The following is an 18,087-nucleotide window of genomic DNA, read 5'->3' on the forward strand; positions in this document are numbered from 1 at the left end:
GACATACTCATTATGGGCATAACTTTGGAATTGGCCATACAAACTGTAACAGCCACAAAACTGTTATTTGAAAAACTGGGATTTATCATCCATCCAGTTAAATCCAAACTAACACCGTCCACTACTATGGACTATTTGGGATTCACCATTGACTCAGTTCACATGACGGTGACACTACCTAAGGGAAAGGCTAGAGATTTAATAGAGGCTTGCAATAACCTCCTTGACATCAGAAATCCATCCATCAGATTGGTAGCAAAAGTAATTGGTAAAATGGTGGCTGCTTTCCCAGCCACACAATTTGGACCTCTACATTACCAAAACTTACAGAGAGCAAAATTACAAGCTCTCAAAATCAATGCAGGTCACTTTGACAGACCTATGAGACTACCAATCCAAGCCAAAACGGAACTAAAATGGTGGATAGACAACCTCTGGCTTGGGTGGGGAGCCACCAATACCATCACCAGCTGTGGAGGTAGATGGACAGCACAGGAGGCATCTTTCTTACTCACACTGGGCATAAACTACATGGAAATGTTGGGTGCATTCCATGGCCTTAAGTCATATTGTACTGGGTCATATCACCAGCATGTTAGATTACAAATAGACAATACCACCGTGGTAGCATACATCAACCACATGGGTGGTAACAAATCGATATCATGTGACAATCTCGCTAATTCAATTTGGCAATGGTGCATCCAGAGAGATATTTGGATATCAGCCACTTACCTACCAGGGAGACTAAATTTAGTGGCAGACACTAGGTCACGCAAATTTAATGAAAACACCGAATGGATGTTGAACAAAATGGTATTTTCTGATATTACAGCAAAATATGGAACACCAGATATCGATCTATTCGCATCCAGACTAAACAACCAGATACCTAACTATGTTTCATGGGAACCAGACCCTGGGGCAGCAGCAACAGATGCATTTTCGCTGCATTGGGGGAAATTGTTTATCTATGCATTCCCTCCTTTCTGCCTCATCAGTCGGGTATTAAGGAAAATACAACAAGACTGCATCTGGTATTTTCGTAGTACCCGATTGGCCTACACAACCATGGTTCCCAGTGGTGCAAAACATGGTATTAGAACCATGTATTACCATCCCACATAGACCAGACTTGTTGCTACATCCCGTGACAGGGGATAGCCATCCATGCCATAAAAGCTTGAACCTGTTAATTTGTAGAGTTTTAAAAACACCACTTCTACAACTGGGACTAACGGACCGAACAGCGAACATGATCTCGGCGGCCCAAAGACAATCAGCTAAAAAACAATATCTGGTCTACATCAGGAAGTGAGAAATGTACTGTCATAAGAACAATATCACCAACAGAAACATGAACATCCCGTCTGTTCTGGAATATCTGGCAGGCCTCCACTATGATGAGGGGCTCAGCTACAGTGCCATCAACAGCGCCAGAAGTGCCCTGTCGACTTACCTATGGCAAGGGACAGAGCGTTACACTGTAGGGACTCACCCTCTGGTAACAAAGCTCATGAGGGGAATATTTAATACAAAAACCAGGTACTCCCAAATTTGGGATGTAAGCATTGTCCTGAAAACGCTCAGGAACTGGTCTCCAGCATCAACTCTGTCCCTACACAGACTGACTTTTAAAACAGTCATGTTAATGGCACTGGTCACGGCACAGAGGGTACAGTCACTGCATAAACTCAGACTGGACAACATGACCTCCTCACCTGACGATATTACGTTCCACATCTACGAACTGGTAAAGCAGAACAGACAGGGATCAGCAGGCCTCAATATACAATTTAGGTCATACCCTTCAGATGACCGTCTCTGTATAGTTAGACACCTGTCATTATACATAGAGAAAACAAAAATCCTAAGAGGCAATGAGAAGGGACTGCTGATCAGCCATAAGCAACCTCACAAAAGAGTGACGGTCCAGACCATCTCAAGATGGCTGAAACAGGTGCTGACACAGGCTGGGGTGGATACTAACATTTTAAAATCTCATTCCACCAGGGCTTCAGCTACATCGGCAGCAGTACAACTGGATGTGCCCATGGACCAAGTCCTCGAAGCAGCAGGATGGTCAGGGGAAAGAACTTTCCAGTTATTTTACAATAAACCAGTGATGAAATCTGGAACATTTGCAGAAAAAATTTTAAGTAAATTAATTAAACCCATAAAAGGGGTTATAATTTGTGTTAATAAATTTTATGATTTCAATGACGAATCATGTCCAAATTATGTTAACACTATGCTCCCACAGTCAAGGCAGACGTGATGCATGGACTCGTTTCCACGGCATGAAATCACAGAGCTTTAAAATCTTCACGTAGTCATCACGTGACTCCGAAGTAAAATAGTAAGATTAAACGAGAACTTACCAGTTTGATGTTTGATCTGTATTTTATGAGGAGTTACGATGAGGGATTACGTGCCCTCCGCTCCCACCCTGATCATATACTTAACTGGTATCTCTTCTCTAATCTTACTATGATTAGTCATTACAGTTATCTGTGATTTCACACCTCTGCTTTGAAGAATGACACGCATGCGTCCTGGCGGGGTTCTTCACGTAATCCCTCATCGTAACTCCTCATAAAATACAGATCAAACTTCAAACTGGTAAGTTCTCGTTTAATCTTACTATTATTCCATCCAATTGTGTGAATGAGATAAAGCCCTGACCTTCTGTATGTTTCCAGCATTTTCTATTTCTATTTCAGACTTCCCCCATCTGCATTTTGTTCTGATTTTTCATTTGGAGAATGAGTATACGGATGTCGGTTCCCTTCATAAGATCTCCTGATCATAGAAGACAGACTACAGCCACCTTGAATCACTCCATATAATGTCAGAAAACAGCTGGAGTGTACTAGATCCATAAAAAACAGTAGGAACTTGCATCCAGACAGCTAGGCTAACTGTCTTTGCTCAAATGGGTTTGAAATCTCTAAAAGCAAACTTACGAATATTAGGGAAAGTCTGTTTTACAGAAATAAGGTTCTTGGTGTCAAGTAAGTCTCTGACTGAATCAGGGAGGCAAGATACCCCAAATCTCAAAAATCTAGTTAAATTTGCATTGGAAACCTTTAAATTAATTTATGGAGGACTTAACAATTTTTATGTACACTTTATTTTATGTTTTTCTCTTTCCCTTAATTATGTTTAATAGTGTCAGGAGATGTAGAACTACTGTAGAAATTATGAAAGACAACTCTGGATTCGGGATTCCGAGGTACTTGGCTGCATCACATGAATCATACAGTCTGGTAATAATAGCCAATGCAAGATAATAGTCGAATAAATATCGGAGGTCTCACCTTCTGTAGTTGGAACATCAGAGGTGCGAATGAGCCAATTAAGAGGGGTAAAATTCTGGCACAATTAAAATCATTAAATATGGATATTGCTTTCCTACAAGAGACACATCTGAAACAACAAACTCAGATCAGATTAAGGGCAAATTGGATAGGTCAAACCTATTACTCCTCATTCACCTCTAAAGCAAGAGGCACGGCTATTATAATTCGGAAGGGTATACCTTTTAAATTAAAGAAATCTATATCTGATAAAGAGGGAAGATATGTTATAGTCACGGGAGAAATTTACAATACACCATTAACTATGATAAATATTTACGCGCCTAATTTTGATAACCCACAATTTTTTAGGAAAATAATAGATTTAATCGCAGAGCATAATTATCAAAATATAATAATGGGGGGAGATTTTAACTGTGTTATAGATCCATACTTAGATAAATCAATAAAGCTAGAGAAGCGTCTTGTTAAAACTAAGACCTGTGAATTTTTAAATACTTATATAAAAAATAATAACATAGCTGATATTTGGAGAATAGCAAATCCAAGCGGTAGGGAATACTCATTTTATTCATCAGTTCACAAAACCTATTCGCGAATTGACTATTTTTTATTGGACACAAAATTAATCCCGTATACGAATAAACCATCATATCATAATAGTATTATTTCTGATCATTCACCATTGACTTTTATACTTAAAATTGAGGGAATGCCGAGTATAAAACCTTTTTGGAGATTCAATGTACATATATTAAATAACCCGCAGGGTTATGAGTATATAAAAGAACAAATAAAACTTTTTTTCGAAATAAATGACACGCCGGGTATTTCTGCACCGCTATTATGGGAAACCTTCAAGGCATATATTCGCGGCGTCATAATTTCTTACCAAAGTTTTCAAAATAAGGAAAATAAAAGAGAACTTCAGCGGATAGAACAGAAAGTAAAATTACTAGAACTGGACAATGCAACTGACCCAACCATAAATAAACATAATAAGATAACTTTATTGAAATATAAAGTCAATAGAATACTATCGGCTAGAGTAATAAGATTATTCCAAGTTACTAAACAAGCACACTTCGAATTTGGGGATAAGCCACATAAACTACTAGCGAGGCAACTGAAGCAACGAGAAAAGGAAAAAACTATTACTAAAATTAAATCGGATAAGGGTGAGTTTTTAACACTGCCTAAGGATATTAATAAGAGGTTTGCCCAATTTTATCACAATTTATATACATCTAAAATAAATACAGATGTAAGTAAAATTACAAATTTTTTATATAATTGCAAGCTCCCAAAATTGGATAGTTTAGAACAAGAGCAATTAGGAGCACGGATTACTAGTGAAGAAATAAAACAAATAATAAACTCACTGAAAAATGGGAAGACCCCAGGACCAGACGGTTTTAGTAATGAATTTTATAAAAGATTTCAGGAGTCAATTATACCAAGATTATTCAATTTATACACGCAGGCTTATACCGAAAATAAACTACCAGAAACCCTAGCAAAGCAACAATAACACTTATACCAAAAAAAGATAAAGATTTAGATGAACCAGGTTCTTATAGAGCTATTTCACTACTAAATACGGATCAGAAAATTTTAGCAAAGATTCTAGCTAGAAGGCTAAATAATTATATTAACAATTTAATAAATACGGATCAAACGGGATTTATACCCAAAAGACAATCATTTAATAATTTGAGAAGGCTTTTCAATATAATGTACTCTCATAATGAGGACAATGAAGATATTTCAGTTGTCACGCTGGATGCAGAGAAGGCATTTGATCAAGTAGAATGGCAGTATTTATACAAGGTACTCCAAAAATTCAATATGGGAGAGAATTTTATTAGATGGGTTAAACTACTTTACGATAGACCTACGGCAAGAATATTAACTAACAATACGCTATCTCCAAAATTTTACTTATCAAGGGGTAATAGGCAAGGGTGTGCCTTATCACCATTGCTATTTGCCCTTATGATAGAACCGTTGGCCGAAAGGATTAGAAATCACCCGAATATTCACGGATATAACACTAAGGATTCAAAGAATAAAATTTCACTATATGCTGATGATATTCTTTTATATATTACTAATACACAAACGAGTATACCCACCTTATTAACATTAATTGAGGAATTCGGCTCTTTTTCAGGATATAGAATAAATTGGAATAAAAGCGAAATTATGTCTTTAAAACCACAGGATTCGAGACACTTACTAAAATTCCCCTTCAAAATTGCAACAGAAAAATTCAAGTATCTGGGTATTCAAATTACGAGAAGACACAAATCATTATTTAGTGCCAATTTTATACCACTATTAAATAAACTGAATGATATGATTAAATTTTGGAAAACACTTCCGCTCTCATTGATAGGTAGAATTAACGCTATAAAAATGACTTTCTTACCACAATTAATATATTTGTTTCAAGCGATCCCAATATATATTCCAAAATATTTTTTCAAAAAACTAGATTCCACTATCACTAATTTTATATGGGATTACAGAACACATAGAATTCAACGAAAGCATTTGTGCAAATCTAAAGAAGTTGGGGGTATATCATTACCTAACTTTATGTATTACTACTGGGCAGTGCATATTAAGAACATAATGTACTGGCTGGATAGTTCCACTCAGCAGTTGGAGTGGATAAGAATGGAGAAAGAGGAGTGCTATCCGCACGATATAGGAACGATCCTGCTCTCACCGATAAAATTGAATAGTATAATATATAAGAAGAACCCAATTATTCACAATATAATAAGAATTTGGAAACAAATAAAAGTATCCTTGAAATTAAATAATTTATCAGTACTAACCCCACTATTGAACAACCCCGCATACAAACCTTCTCTCATCGACAACACATATCAACAATGGGATAGACTGGGGATTAGGAAAGTAGGGGATATGTATGAATTGGGTAAACTGTTATCATTTCAACATTTAAAAATAAATTTAAATTGAAGGATAATCAATATTTTAAATATATACAGGTATGTGACTTTATGAAAATATACACATAGATTTCAAACTATATTTTTAGACCCTTTAGAAGAAGCAATGAATATTAAGGCTGATTCACAAAAATTAATATCATACTTTTATAATAATATATTATGTAGAGAATCACCCTCAACAGAAGCACTAAGGGAAGATTGGGAACATGAGCTAATGATAAAGATCTCGAAGGATAGATGGGAAAAGTATTTGATGAATACACATAACTGTTCTATTAATACAAGACATAATTTAATTCAATTCAAATTATTACATAGACTATATTATTCAAAAACGAGGTTGAATAAATTTTATCCAAACGTCTCTCCCAGATGCGATAAATGTTTGTTTCAAAACGCTAATATAACACATTCATTTGTAGGATGTACAAAGTTGAATACATTTTGGAGTGATATATTTGATATATTTACAAAGCTCTTCAAGTCAAGAATAGAACCCAAAATGGAATGGATTATATTTGAAATAATAGGAGAAGATACTAATTTAAATAAAGACCAAAATGTTTTTTTTAATTATGGGTTAATAATTGGAAAGAAATTGATACTTACATTTTGGAAATATACAACCATACCAACTGTTAAAATGTGGATTAGGAATATGATGGACATAGCACGCCTTGAAGAAATGAGACTCCGACTAATAGATAAATATGACCAATTCTTAAGGAGTTGGTCTCCTTTCATCGACTTTTTGGAATCATGTGATGCAGCGGTACCATAAGGATTGCTGATTTCAGTTCATGACGTGGATAGATCTACATCTCCGAATATAGATTTGAAAAATTCTCTTTTAAGGGGCCTTCTCTTCTATTTCTACTTTCCACCTTTTCTTTTTTATTTTATTTTTATTTATATATTTTTTTATATACACACTTCACATTTTTCTACTCTCTACCATCTATTTTTCCACTCTTTCCCCTTTCTATTGTTTTCTTTTTCTTGTCTTGCTTATTTTAGGTGCCACTGTATTGTTTTGTATTGTATTAACTTCTAATAAAATAAACAAATAAAAAAATAAAAATTTTAAAAAAGAATAAATAAAAAATTAATTTATGGAGCACACATTTCCCTTCACCTTGTTTAAATCAAATTTCACTGTTCCTTAGTTGGTACATGTGACAATAAACTGACCTTTGAACCTTTGAAACCTAAAACGAAGGAAGTTAAAATAAAAAGATTACATAGCGATATAATACTATGTTTACAAATTTAGAGCCACATCTTTAACATCTCTGTAAACTCCTGCTGGAACCAGGCACCAATATTACCATATAATATCTTGATATAATCAATAGTATTGATATACAGACGGATCTTGGGGTCCAAGTCCGTAACTCCCTGAAAGTGGCAGCACAAGTAGATAGAGCGGGAAAAGAAGCATATGGTAATCTTGCTCTCATAGGTTGAGACAGTGAGTATAAGAGTCAGGAGTCATGATACAGCTTTATAGGACTTTGGTCAGGCCGCATTTGGAGTATTGCGTGCAGTTCTGGTCGCCCCATGACAGGAAGGATGCGGAGGCTCAGGAAAGGGTGCAGAGGAGATTTACTAGAGTGATGCCTGGATTAAGGGGTATTAGCTATAGGGAGAGGTTGGACACACTTGGATTGATTCTCTGGGACACCCGAGGTTACGGAAAGACCTGATAGTATATAAAATGATGAGAGGCATAAAATGAGGTAGATATCTTTTAGATATCGTCAGAATCTTATTTTCCCCAGAGTGAAATAAAATCAAATACTAGAGGGCAGAGCTTTAAGGTGAGGGGAGCAAAGTATAAAGGAGATGTGGGGGAAAGTTTTTTTACACATAGGATGGGTAGTGCCTGAAACGTGTTTCGGTGGGCGGCGCGGCTTTCGTCAGCAGCGGCCTCTGCAGTCCGTCTGCGTTTTTATTATTTTATGTCTTATGTTTTTATGTAGTTTTTGTTATTTTTGTTGGGGTATGTGTGTGGGGGGGTGGGGGTAACTTTTTAAATCTCTCCCTGCACGGGAGACCCGACCTTTTCTTTGTCGGGTCTCCGTTGTCGTTGGGGCTGCAACGAGGAGCGGCCTCCAACAGGAAGACCGGGGGCTGTGGTGCCGACTACTCACCTCACCGTCGCGGAGCTGGCCGAGTCCAGAGCGGGTGGAGCTGTGGTGGACGCTGCTGCGACCCGACCTCCGGAGATACGGTGGCTGCAACTGCGGGTTTGGCGGGCGGCACCGGGAGCCCGCGGGTCCCTGGGGGGAGACCGCTTTTCAGGGCTTCCGCAACGGCGACTTCTCCCGCCCGAGTTGCGGGGTTGAAGAGCTCCTGGAGCGGGGCCTTACATCACCGCCCCGCGCGGCTTGGAATGGCTGCGGGACTGCGAGCGCGCGCCGGGGGCTCTAACACCAAGACCCGGTGTGCGGCCTTGCATCACCCGGCGTGGCTTTAATGGCTGCGGGACAATTCGCCATCGCCCGCCGGGGGCTTTGACTTTGACTTTGACTCTGACATCGGGGGGGAGAGTGCAGTGGAGAGATAAGTTTTTTTGGCCTTCCATCACAGCAATGTGATGGATGTTTATGTAAATTATGTTGTGTCTTGGGTCTATTTGTTTGTAATGTATGGCTGCAGAAACGACATTTCGTTTGGACCTCAAGGGGTCCAAATGACAATAAATTGAATTGTATTGTAATTGTATTGTATTACCAGGTCTGGTGGTTGATAGGCATATGGATATGCAAGGAATGGAGGGATATGGGTTAGATGCAGGTGGGTAAGTAATGGTCTGGGCATCATGTTCAGCACAGACATTGTGTAGTGTGATTACAGAGGTAGGGAGAGGCAACATGTGCAGGGATTTTACATGTTACATGGTTTAAGTTACATGTTTTAAAATAAAAGCTTTATGGGACTAGGAGCCAATGTATGTTAGCAAGAACAGGAGTGTGGTTGACCAGATTTTGGGTGAAAATGGTTTGCGTTTACCATTCCAGAGGATGGAAGAATACCAACCCGACGGAGCAAAGAAATTGATAACAAAAATGTCGGTAAGAGAGGCACAGTGGTAGAGTTGCTGCCTCAAACCCAGAGACCCAGGTTCAATTCTCACCTCGTGTGCTGACTGTGTGGAGTTTGCACGTTCTCCCTGTGATTGCGTGGGTTTTCTCCGGGTGCTCTAGTTTCCTCCCTCATTCCAAAGTTATGCAGGTTTATAGGTTAATTGGCTTCTGTAAATGATCCCTATTGTCTAGTGTCCTAGTGATCATGGTCGGCATGGACTCGGTGGGCCGAAAGGTCTGTTTCCATGCTGTATCTCTAAGCTCAATATTGGCACAAGCCAGAGCCAGAGATGGGGCGCGTTGCAGAAGTAGGTCATAGCTGTGAAGGTGAAGGTATAGGATTAAAATCTTTGCTCCAGATCAAAAAAAGTTATGAACAATCTATTTTATTTGTATCGAGGGAACAGGGTGGAATCTGAGGCTAATGATTAGGTTGGAGGCTGCAATTTGTGCCTTTCTCCTTCCTTCTTAGAAAGAGATAAAATAATCTTCAGGGACAATATCATGCTCAGAACCAGGAATAACAGAAATCGATTAATTGGACCCTTGGGGATAAAGACAGACGTGGGTTTGCTGACTGTTGACATTTGAAGGTAGCAGGCAGTAACACTGATATAAACCTACTCTTTGTTTCAGACAGGAGTTCCAGCCCTGGACTGGAGTTCAAGTTGCCAAACCCGTGAAGGTAAGGCAGGTGTACTCTCCCCCAGGAGATAAGATTGTCCTCGAGAGCAGTTACCAGGCAGCTTTCACGGAGGATGCCTTCCGACGCAGTGAACCACTTCAGGTCGCAAGTAGCAAGTCTCAGGACCAAATAGCTTCAGTGTCAGAGACGGGCAATGTAACAAACACCGAGAGCTCAGTAAGTACATGTTAATCCATTCAATAAAGGATGTTTTAATACCCTACAGTGCTACCACAGAGTATATTTCTAGTTGTCTGCCATTTCAATTTTGCTGCAGTCTTTCAGTGGATTCTTGTTCTTTAAGTTTAATAATTAAATTAATTACACACAGGGTTGAAAACGGGTGATATTTATTCAGTGTGTGTTTTACACTCTGTTTTCAGTTGAAGTCTGCTGAGCTATAATACCCTTTCACTCTCATTCTTTTTATACGGCCCAGTGGTTAAATTAAAATCGGCTTGATTATTTTTATAATTGTCTTTTTCCATTCAGCGAACTCCAGTCTTGTTCTTGGCTTGTGATCTAGGGTTTGGTGCTTTACTGAGGGTTTACTGCCTCCTTTAAAGATTACCCACCTGCTGAAACATTGCTGGTTCAGTAGGATTGGAGTGGCAATGTACAATGACTCTAAGTATTGTGTCCTTAATTATTCAATATTCATAGTCTTTGATGTCACCAACCTTCATGGTGTGAATGCCAAGACTGATTAGCGTCTAACCAGTATACACCCCGACCTAATTAATAGCAGGGACAGGAGCCTAGTATCTCTCACAAGAAAAAAAAGAGCAGCTGGAAGAACTCAGAGAGCCAGACAGCATCTGTGGAGGAAAATGAACGTTTGAGACACTTCATCTCATCTGAAAAAGTGGAGGGGAGGTAGCCAGTGTAAAGAGGAATGAAAGGGGTGTGGGGCAAGAGATAGCAAGCAAGCGATGCATGGATTTAGGTACAAGCAATGGAATCTGACAGGAAAGGAAGGCAGAGAATGGAACTAACTAAGGAGGGGTGGTGACAGATGGGAACAATAGAGGGAGGGATGGGGTGTACCATAACCGGTGGATGGGGATCCAGTGGGGGGAGTGTGTAGGGGAGGGAGGAAATAAATAAGCTGACTTATAAGGCGATTAAGGTAGGAAGAAGGAGGTGGAAGACCAAGGCAGATACAAGGATAAAGGGCGTTAAGGTTACTTTAAATTGAAGAATTCATTGATCATGCTATTGGATTGCAGACTACACAGGCAGAATATTAAGTGTTCTTCTGCTAAAAGAACAGTGACAGGTGAGGTTGCGGACATGGGAAGAGTGGTCACCATCCGGCCTCACAGACTCAGTGAGCGAGTGTTGAATCTGCACAGCTCTGCCGGCTTGGCCCAGCTCCCGATTGTTGTGGCTCAGTGGGGTGGGTGGGGGCGGCGGACGAGTGAGGGAGGCAGGGTGGGGAGAGAAGGCAGAGGATACATGCAGCCTGCAGCAGCTGACAAATCAATCCACTGGTCTTCCAAACTCTGTTCCAGAGCCGCTGTCTGAAAAAAGCTCTGAGAATAGCTAAGGACAAACTGCACCCCCTCCACACACACCTGGATCTCCTGCCATCAGGCAAGAGATACCGTAGCATCAAAGCCCAGACTACAAGACTGCTAAACAGCTTCCTGCCACAGGCTGTGAGGCTGCTAAACAGTCACTCTGTACTCACAGTCACCTGATTCTGCGGCTTTGCACTGACATTTTAATAACTCTGGCACTGGCCACTCAAATCAGCTGCCCTGGACATTTTAATGATTAGTTTTACTGTATTTTAATGTTGCTGTTTTACCTGCTTTTAACTATTTATACTGTTTCATCAGGGACTGGATTGTTTTTATTGTTATTATGTGTGAAATGTTTTAAGTTTCATGTGCGATGCTCCGGTATTCCCTGGGAAACGTCTTCTCATTTTGCACTGTGCAACTGTTGCGTGGCAAGCTGACAATAAAGGTTGATTTGATTTGATTTGATTTGAACACTCGTTTGTGTTATACAAGGTGTCCATAAGCCAAGCGTTTGTAAGTTGGAGAGGACCTGTGAAATGTCCAAAGCATCTTCACAGGAGTGTTTTCAAATAATATTTGGCAGATGGAAACATTAGCAAAGATGATTAGAGAGAGGTTTTAGGAGATGTTGTCAAAAAGAAGAATGCAGGAGGGAACTCAAAACTTTAGAGACGGCATTCCAGAACTGAAGGTCTAAATACTAAATAGTAGAGAGATTACAACAAGGAGATATTTAAGAGACCAGAATTGGAGGAGCATAAGATCTCTAGAAGATGGAATAGATTTACAGAAATAGTCAGGAGAAGGGCAAAGGAGCAATTTGATGTTTTTTAATTTGAGGTGATTTTGGACATGGACCATTGTTGGTCAGTGAGCACAGGATTGATGTGATCATTGGCAGTGCGAGATACACATAGACGAGGGTCGGCAGGGCAGAGTAGAAGATGGAAGGCTAACCAGGTGAGGTATGGAACAATCAAGTCAGTCGTGAAAGCGGGGAGGAGGTGATGTCTGGTCGCAGATGGTTGCAGCTGATGATGTATTTTCATTCTCTGGACTATCCAATGCTCAGAAATTAATTGGGAAATCACAAATTCGCTGCTGTGTGCGACTCATTAATGTGGCACTGCATTAACTGCAGTGCTTTGCATTTTTGTTTTGGAGAAGAGTAATGTTAATAGTATGTGATGAGGCCCTGCCTCTAGTTGACATTATCACCCGTTGTTCCAAATTTCCAGCCACAGTAGCCTAATGTGTCGGAGAATGAAGAAGGATCATGATCCAAAACATCATCTATCATTTTTCTCCAGAGAGGCTGCCTTGAATGCATTTCGTTGTCTCTGTACTGTACACTGACAATGACAATTAAAATTGAATCTGAATCTGAAAAAATTAAATTAAAATTGAATCTGAATCTGACTCGCTGAGTTACTTGATGCACAGGGGAGTGAAGAGCAATTGGTAACAGCAATTGGGGATCTGTGACCTCCCTGAATATTGGGGGCATTGGCTTACTCCTTCACCACTTATATTTTAGTACTGAAAGAAATTGCGGTAATTGCTGGGGGAATTAAGGTTAATGAATTTATCTTTCCCTTCAGTATCTGATTTAAGAGAGAGGAATAAAAATGAACAAAGGAAATAGAACAATCTGATTTGTCATAAAAGCAGAACATTCTGGAATGACTGCAGATCAAACAGCATCTTAATTTAGAGAGATATTGCATGGAAACGGGTCCTTCGGCCCACCGAGTACACGGCAACCATTAATCACCCGTTCACAATTATTCATTGTTATCCCACTATTGCATTGAATCCCTACACACTTGGGGCAATTCACTGAGGCCAACCAATTCTGCACCGACCAGCGATCCCCGCACATTAACACTATCCTACACACACTAGGGACAATTTACAGTTATACCAAGCCAGTTAACCTACAAACCTATATATCTTTGAAGTGTGGGAAGAAACCAAAGATCTTGGAGAAAACCCACACGGTCACGGGGAGAACATACAAACTATACAGACAGCACCCATAGTCAGGATCGAACCCAGGTCTCTGGCACTGCAAGAGCTGTAAGGCAGCAACTCAACCACTGTGCCACCGTGCTGCCCTTCTGTGGAGAAATAAATATTTACCATTTCAGATCAATAACTGCTGGCTCTGCTTCATTCCCCACTGATGCTGCCTGATCCGCTGAGTGTTTCCTCCATTTTTTGCTTTTAGAATTCATGCATGTTTTTTTTTTTTAATTTATAATTAAAAGCAATATTTCAAAACTGCCTATGAACAAATTATGCATGAAGAAATTATGCTGTAAAATTGCTTAGATTTCAGGTCAGAGAGGTTGATTGACATAGGTTTAATACACAGCTAAAAAAAATGTCTGCAGTGCTTATTGCCAGATTCAACTTTTCAGTGGGGAATTAAAATGCAAATATAACAAGTTTTAGATATAATGGCAAGGCTCAGAGAGAATCACTGTCAGTGCAAAGTAAATAGGGCAGTGCTAATGAATGATAACGGTCTAGACATTGGCAAAACAGTATCTCTCAAGGATTTGCTGTGCAAAATTTTCTCAGTAACAAAAGACATGTGTCTGAAGAAGGGTCCCAACCTGAAAAGTCACCTATCCATGTTCTTCAGCGATGCTTCTTGATACCACTGAGTTACTCCAGCACTTGGTGCCTTTCCTGTAAACCAGCATCTGCAATTCCTTGTCTCTCATTTTGATAACTTTGTTTTTTTTCCCCCCAGAAAGATCAGTAATCATTGCATCCCGTGAGCTCGTTTTAAACAACCTTTAGGTTATTTGAGCAGAGGGTTTTCTAGTTTAACCAGTGCTGGAAGTTGCTGACTATTGAAGGTTTGCTGAATGCCCAGTTTGGGCTTTGCATTGATCTCCTAGTGATCAGAGACGCTCACAGACTGATTTGTGATGCTAGGAACTTAAAGGTTACTTCTCGGTCACATTTTATACATGTGCCCTTGAGAAAAGTGTCGGGAAGCATTGTGTAATGGCAGTGTGCAAAATACAAGCACTTGATGAGGTAACCATGGTAACGAGTGCCTGCACAGCGCATTATCAGCCAGAGTCAGCTCTTTATGGGTGGAGAGATGAGGACGGCAGCATGACTGGAAGGAAGCTTTAAACTCCACTTCTGAAAAGATACATCATCTCAAAGGCAATGGTTGCTTCAGATTGTACACGCTGCAAATATCAGTGAGCAGGATGCCTTAACTCTCAGCAACCACACACACTTCTTTAGATGACAGGCTTTGCATCTCTCAGCACTTCCCAACCCGCTAATCAACTGACCTGGCTGCAGGATCTGGGTGTCCTTGCTGATGTGTAAACTTTTCAAAAGCTGAACCGTGAAAATTGTACATTCGGCTCCCCAATCAATAGTTCTGTTGGTAGACCTAAAATGCTGGAGTTACTCAGCGGGACAGGCTGCATCTCTGGAGTGAAGGAATGGGTGACGTTTCGGGTCGAGACCCTTCTTCAAACTGGCGTCAGGGGAGTGGGCGGGACAGAGATAGAATTTAGTCGGAGATAGTAAGACTGGTGGGCAAACTGGGAAGGGTGGGGGGGGTGGGGGGCGATGGAGAGAGAGGGAAAGCAAGGGCTATTTGAAGTTAGAGAAGTCAATGTTCATACCGCTGGGGTGTAAGCTACCCAAGCAAAATATGAGGTGCTGTTCCTCCAATTTGTGCCGGACCCATGTGGATTATCTGGTAATATGCTGTCTTGCACTACATACTGTGTGGTTAGGGTGGCACAAGGACTCAGCAGTAGAGTCGCTGCGTTACAGCACCAGAGACCTGGGTTCGATCCTGAGTACAGGTGCTGTCTGAACGGAGTTTGTACGTTCTCCCCGTAACCACGTGGGTATCCCTCGGGTGCACTGGCTTCCTCCCACATTTCAAAGATGAGCAGGTTTGTAGGTTACCCATTCCTTCTCTCCAGAGATGTTGCCTGTCCCGCTGAGTTACTCCAGCATTTTGTGTCTATCTTTGATTTAAACTAGCATCTGCAGTTCTATTGTACATAAGTGTGTAGGTTAATTGGCTTCTTTAAATTGTCCTAGTGTGGGATAGAACTAGTGTACGGGTGATCATTGGTTGGCACAGAGACGGTGGGCTGAATGCCCCGTTTCCATGCTGTACCTCAAAACTAAACTAAAGATTGGGCATTGCCTATCAAGCAGCAGTGGCCATAACTCATGGTGATTTATTGACTGCATCTTGTTTTGGTGTGAAAGGCTCGGTGGAACTGCTGCAAGCTACTTCACTTGCTTTCCTTAACTCTTTCTGATTTATTCAAAAGGAGCCAGTGGTGAAGACAAAGTTATCGCCATCATCAAATTCCTCGGCAGTGTTTCAGACCCGCTCCCGTGTGCTGAACATATAAACCCAGTCACAGCTTCCACTTCGAAGGAACCGGTCCCAGCGTTGACGTCGTTCCGGACTCACGGCAGCCGCATTCAATCTGCCAAAACAAACTATGCAAAATAAGCCTCGGCGCAGATGAACGCCGGCATTTGAAGTGACCCTCGGCAGGATGTGTGTCTCCAGTTGCCTGATAAATACTTGTCATTGTACAGTGAATGATAAAATGATCGAGACTCAAGCAAACCCTATTTAATGTGTGTACGTCTCATCTGCATGTTGTGTAAGGATAGCTTGGCTGATTGCACATTGAGACTTGGACAACAAGCAATAGGTCAGCCAATAAAAGCTGAGAGAAAATTAACATCTTTGTGAGTTTTTCTACCCTTGCTGCTGGTACTGCTGCCAGGAGCTATTCCTCTATTTATACCCGGTGGAACCTTTCAAGTTGCCATTCATTAAACAGAAGCAAAATACACACACACACAGCCCTAACAGAGTCATCACTAATATCACAATATCACTACACTACAGCAACGTCTTTGCTGCAAGGTCTGTACCAGCTCATCCAATATCTTTTCAAAACCAATTTGCAATGGGTAACAAATATTGATCTTGTTTGGGGTACTATAATCATACCATAATTGTAGAATTGTTGACCCACAGAAGGAAGCCCTCAGAAATCAGGTTGGTTTACACAGATCGATCTATTCATCCCCATTCATCTGCTCTCTTCTCTTATCTCTGCAAGCTATTTGCCAGTGTCTGTTTAGTTTATTTTTGAAACCCATTAATGGCTGTTCATGCCCACTTTACAGGTGGTCGGTCAGTTCCTGATCAGAACCACTCTCTGCAAAATAAAAATATTTCTCTGGTCCCCATGTTTCTTTTGCCCTTCATGTGGGTCCCTGCACCATCTGCTAGTGAGAACACCTTCCCTCCATTTAACCTGATGTTTCCTCTCAGCACAACAATGCTCCAAGCTTCTCCAGTCCAGCCTTACAGATGAAACCAGCCACCCCTGGAAATGTCTTCTGTATCCTCCCTCTGTATCCTCTTCCAATCCTTTTGGATTCTTTCCTACCAGCAAGCCTAGCATCACGTTGAAGGAGGGAGTTTACAAAGCCAGTGCAAGGTAAGGAAAGGTGATGTGTTATTGTTTTCCTACCAGCAGGCCTGGTGTCATGGAGCAGAATATAAAAGGGAGGCCAGCTCTAGTTGGAGTGGCCATGTTGTTGAGAGCAGTTTGAGGTTGAAATGCTGAGCTTGAGGTCGAAGTTCAGGGGTTTTGACGAGGGAGGTGTCGGCACATTGAGGTAAGATCTTTTTTTAAAACCCAGTAGATGCTCGAGGGATAGGAATGGCAGTCAGCAGAGTGGTATACTCCTCCTGTGAAGTTGAAAGTTTATTGCCACATGCACCAGTACGGTGAGCCAAAGGTGCTATGAGAAACACACATAGGGCACATAGACTCAGGCAACATGAAAAAAAAACAAATTCTACATAAATTACAAACAAAATTTTAAATGAAAGACTGTACAAAAAAATACATTACTGCAAAAATATATTTAGGAAAGAATTAATGTTAGTGTAAGAGGAGAGTCACTGTGTTCCGTTGTTGAGGTAGGGGTAGAGTTAGAGTTGTGCGAGTTGTTGCAAGAAACTGAAGCAGAGGGTGTGGGGTTTCAGGCCTCTGCACCTCCTGCCACGATGGTTGCAGTGAGAAGAGGGCATGGCCCAGATGGTGGGGATCCTTGATGATAGATGCCACTGTCTAGAGGCAGCACCTTACATGCTTTCTCTGTGTCCGTGATGGAACATGGCGAGTACACCACTCTCCGCAGCCTCGTGTATTGCTGTGCATTGGAATTGCCATACCAGGCCATAATGCAACTAGTCAGGATACCTCATGCAGAACATTTGCATAGTTTGTTAATATTCAGAGACATTCTGAATCTCTTTAAACTTGTAAGAAAGCTGCCTTCACGATTGCATCGATGTGCATAACATCTGAGCTGTTATCACCCTGGACTTTGAAGCTGCTAACTCAATGCCACTGACCCACCAATAACCACTACCAA

General features: G+C 40.8%; 1 protein-coding gene across 1 annotated transcript in view; it reads left to right on the plus strand.

Moving 5' to 3' along the window:
- map6d1 (MAP6 domain containing 1) overlaps positions 1-16,370 on the plus strand; it is a 29,859-nt gene extending 13,489 nt beyond the window's left edge. The window contains exons 2-3 of the mRNA XM_033031440.1: positions 10,033-10,258; positions 15,945-16,370. Coding sequence (XP_032887331.1) covers positions 10,033-10,258; positions 15,945-16,028 — 310 coding nt within the window. The 3' untranslated portion in view covers positions 16,029-16,370. The remainder of the gene's footprint in view (positions 1-10,032; positions 10,259-15,944) is intronic.
- Positions 16,371-18,087: the final 1,717 nt, after the last annotated feature.

Source organism: Amblyraja radiata, chromosome 13 (assembly GCF_010909765.2).
Source record: "Amblyraja radiata isolate CabotCenter1 chromosome 13, sAmbRad1.1.pri, whole genome shotgun sequence".
NCBI classification, from domain to species: Eukaryota; Metazoa; Chordata; class Chondrichthyes; order Rajiformes; family Rajidae; genus Amblyraja; species Amblyraja radiata.